This window comes from Mastomys coucha, chromosome X (genome assembly GCF_008632895.1).
Source record: "Mastomys coucha isolate ucsf_1 chromosome X, UCSF_Mcou_1, whole genome shotgun sequence".
In the NCBI taxonomy this organism is placed as follows: Eukaryota; Metazoa; Chordata; class Mammalia; order Rodentia; family Muridae; genus Mastomys; species Mastomys coucha.
Window position 1 is genome coordinate 92,006,024 of NC_045030.1, and position 4,491 is coordinate 92,010,514.

General features: G+C 39.1%; 1 protein-coding gene across 1 annotated transcript in view; it reads left to right on the forward strand.

Moving 5' to 3' along the window:
• Positions 1-4,178: 4,178 nt before the first annotated feature.
• Positions 4,179-4,491, forward strand: part of LOC116087339 (melanoma-associated antigen B5-like) — a 1,184-nt gene continuing 871 nt past the window's right edge. Inside the window, exon 1 of the mRNA XM_031366047.1 lies at positions 4,179-4,489. Within this exon, the coding sequence (XP_031221907.1) occupies positions 4,326-4,489 (164 nt within the window). The 5' untranslated portion in view covers positions 4,179-4,325. The remainder of the gene's footprint in view (positions 4,490-4,491) is intronic.

Consider the following 4,491-nt stretch of genomic DNA (forward strand, 5'->3'; position numbering starts at 1 on the left):
TTTCAGTTTCCTCAGTTGAGAATTCTCTGTTTAGCTCTGTTCCCTATTTTTAAAAAGGGCTATTTGGTTCTCTGGAGTATAACTTCTTGAGTTCTTTTTATATATTGGATATTAGCCCTCTATTGGGTGTGGGATTGGCAAAGATCTTTTCCCAATCTGTTGGTTGCCATTTTGTTCTACTGATGTTGTCCTTTGCCTTTCAGAAGCTTTGCAATTTTAGGAGGTCCCATTTGTAGATTATTGATCTTAGTGCATAAGCCATTGGTGTTCTGTTCAGAAAAATTTCACCTGTGCCTATGTGTTCGAGGTTTTTTCCCATTTTCTCTTCTATTAATTTCAGTGTATCTAGTTTTACTCGAAGATCCTTGATCCACTTGGACTCAAGCTTTGTACAGGGAGATAAGAATGGATCTATTTGTTTGAGTTAATTTTATATCCAGACAGTTTGCTGAAGTTGTTTATCAGGTTTAGGAGTTCTCTGGTGGAATTTTTAGGGTCACTTAAGTATATCATTTCATCTGTAAATATTGATATGTTGTAACTTCACTTTCATTAAATTCTAAAAAGTCTTTAATTTCTTTCTTTATTTCTTCCTTGACTAAGTTACTGAATAGAGCATTGTTCATCTTCTATGTGTATGTGGGCTTTCTGTTGTTTTTGTTGGTATTGGAAACCAGCCTTAATCCATAATGGTCTGATAGGAGGCATGGGATTATTTCAGTCTTCTTATATCTGTTGAGGTCTGTTTTGTAACAAGTTATACATATAGTCAGTCTTGAGAAGGTATGATGAAGTGTTGAAAATAAGGTATATTCTTTTGATTTAGGATGAAATGTTCTATAGATATATGTTAAATCCATTTGGTTTATAACTTCTGTTTGTTTCACTGTGTCTCTGTTTAGTTTGTGTTTCCCTGACCTGTCCACTGATGAGAGTGGTAATGTCAAAGTCCCCCAGTATTACTATGGGAGGTACAAGTGTGCTTTGAGCTTTAATAAAATTTCTTTTCTGAATGTGTGTGCCCTTGCATTTGGAACATAGATATTCAGAATTGAGAGTGCTTATTAGTAAATTTTTCCTTTGATAAGTATGAAGTGTCCTTCCTTATTATTATTTTTTTTTGATGACTTTAGGTTGAAAGTCGGTTTTATCTGTTATTAGAATGGCTACTCCAGCTTGTTTCTTGGGACCATTTGTTTGGAAAATTGTTTTCCAGCCCTTTAATCTGAGGTGGTTTCTGTCTTTGACACTGAGATATGTTTCCTGTATGTAGCAAAATGCTGGGTCCTGTTTAAATATCCAGTCTCTTAGCCTATTTTTTTTATTGGGGAATTGAGTCCATTGATGTTAAGAGGTATTAAGGAATAGTGATTGTTGAAAGAAGATTACTTTCTTGCTTTTTCTAGGATGTACTTTCCCTCTTTGTGTTGGAATTTTCCATCTATTATCCTTTGTAGTGCTGGATTTGTGGAAAGATATTGTGTAAATTTGGTTTTGTCATGGAATATCTTGTTTTCTCCACCTATGGTAATTGAGAGTTTTGCTGGGAATAGTAACCTGGGCTGCCATTTGTGTTGTCTTCAGGTCTGGATGACATCTGTCCAGGATCTTCCTGCTTTCCTAGTCTCCGGCGAGAAGTCTGGTGTAATTCTGATAGGTTTACCTTTATATATTATTTGACCTTTTCCCCTTACTACTTTTAATATTCTTTCTTGGTTTTGTGCATTTGGTGTTTTGACTATTATGTGACAGGAGGAATTTCTTTTTTGGTCCAATGTATTTGGAGTTCTATAGGCTTCTTGCATGGTTATGTGTTTCTCTTTCTTTAGGTTAGGGATGTTTTCTTCTATAATTTTGTTGAAGATATATACTTGCCCTTTAAGTTGGGAGTCTTCACACTCTTTTATACCTATTATCCTTAGGTTTGGTCTTCTCATTGTGTCCTAGGTTTCCTGGATGTTTTGGGTTAGAAGCTTTTTGCATTTTACATTTCTTTTGACACTTGTGTCAATATTTTCTATGGTATCTTCTGCACCTGATATTCTCCCTTTTATGACTTGTATTCTGTTGGTTATGCTTGCATCTATGACTCCTGATCTCTTTCCTAGGTTTCCTATCTCCTGAATTGTCTCCCTTTGTGATTTCTTTGTTGTTTCTATTTCCATTTTTAGATCCTGGATAGTTTTGTTCATTTCCTTCGCCTGTTTGGTTGTGTTTTCCTATAGTTCTTTAAGGGATTTTTATGTTTACTCTTTAAAGACTTCTACCTGTTTACTTATGTTCCCCTATATTACTTTAAGGTAATTTTTTATGTTCTTCTTAAAGTACTCTATCATTGTCATGAGATGTGAGTTTAAATGATAGTTTTGCTTTTCTGCTGAGTTGGGGTATCCAGGGCATGCTGTGGTGGTAGAACTGAGTTCTAATGATGCCAAATCGCTTTAGTTTCTATTGCTTATGTTCTTGCCATCTAGTTATTTCTGGTGTTAGCTGGTCTTACTGTCTCTGACTGTGGCTTGTCCCTCCTGTTCTCACAGGTGTGTTGGCCTTCCTGGGGGTCCTGGCAGTATTTGGGTATGTAGTGCTGTGGTACAGGATCAGCACCAGAGGTTGTGGCATAGGATCAGCTCTGGGTGCTGAGGGAAATTGGAAGGCTCCTGCCACCCACAGGCTGCTCCTCAGTGCATGTGTCTTGAGGGATCCGGGATAGTCTCTCTGAGCAGTAGTGATGGTTTTACCTACCCTCTCAGGCTTGTCTGTATTCTTGGAGGTTTGATCTCTCTGGTTCATATTTGGATATGGAGCTCTGTGGCACTGGATCAGCTCTGGACGCTGTTGCACCTCTCTTTTCCTTCTTTATCCTCCCTTTGACCCTCCTTCCTTTTCCTTTCTCCCATACTTTTATCTTTTATCATCTCTCCCTTCTTTCTACCCAAGTCCCCCATTTCCCTCTCCTCCCCTCCCCTCCCCTTCCTACATTCCCTCCCTCCTGTCTGCCCCTGTCTCTTTTTTCTCCCTGGCACTTCCTGCCCACTAACACATTCCTGACCTTACCTAGCACTCTTTCTGCATTTCTCTTCTTTGTGATCCTTCCCCACTCCCTCTACTCACCCTTTACTCATCCTCCTGTCCTCTGCCCCTCCCTTATTCAGTGCTTCTTCTTCCATCCCTTCTTTTCTCTCTCCCCCTCTTCTACTTCCAGAAGCTAAAGAAACTTGTGTATATGGTATACTACACAAGTCATCCCTTATTGATAGACAATGGGAGAGTGAAAAGGCCACAATCTAGGAAGTCTCAAGTGGTACTTACAATCAGGAAGGAAGTATTTCTAGGAAAATGAAGGGTCATAGTTCAAGGGAAAGTGTGAAAGGACCATCAATACATTCAATATTTGAAGGTTCTGGATGGACCTTTTCAGGATAAGACTGCATGTCAATTCTGTGAAGTTATAAAGTAATTTAATTTTATTTTTAGTTTGCTTTTGACTTTGTTTTCTGGCATTGCATGCTAAGAAGCACTCTGTCAATGAGGTCTATCTGTTGCCCTCCTTTTACATTTTTATTTTGAGATAGAGTATCACTAAGTTTCCCTGGGTGTCTATAGACTCTCTCTGTAGTCCAGACAGATCTTGAGCTTGTGCTCCTCCTTCTTCAACTGAATCACCAATCGCAGAACTTTGCGTTAAATATAAAAGAATGCAAATCTTCCATGTGAGAGTACAGCTTCTACTGAGCAGAGGGAAAGTATATCAAGTGCAATGGGGAGAATATATGAGAACACTGAATAAGAGACATATCCTTACCTAAGCAAACTTGACGGAGAGGCTCCCATATAATGTAGACTCTGTTTTAAAATTTCTCATGGGAATGACAGGCTGATAAGCTTCATTGATGCCTCCTCTAGGGTCTCAGGGACATGTTGATATTTTAGTTTGAAGTGACAGCTTCAAATAGCAGAAGAGACAGACCTAGGACTTGCCAACAGTGGATGGAATTATTCTCACTGAGAAATGACAGGATCCTCACATCCCCAAGCAAGCGATCTCCACTGCTGATCTTTGTCACCATTCCTACACAATAAAGGCCAGGATAGCAAGCAATAGCCTAAAATACACTTTCCCTTATTCAACTGAGTATGAACAAGTTATAACTGAAGTCCTCTATGTTCCTAGAGCAATATTTTTATAGAAATATTTAGAAGCAGAAATAAACATAAGGGGGCCTCCTCCTGGTGAAGTTGCTTATGCCACCTTCTTTTGTGTCCCTTAGGTACCTACATCTGCAATATCCTGCTGTTATACTTGCTATTGTCCTTGAGTAGTCATCATGCCTCGAGGTCAAAAGAGTAAGCTAAATGCCCGGGGGAGACGCCGCCGAGCCAGAAATTATGCTCAGGCTTCTGAAAGTGCTACAGAAACAGTAGAGGCAACAGAAGAGTCCTCTCCTGAACCATGTGGTACCTCTGAGATGGTGGGAAAGATATCAGTTTCTG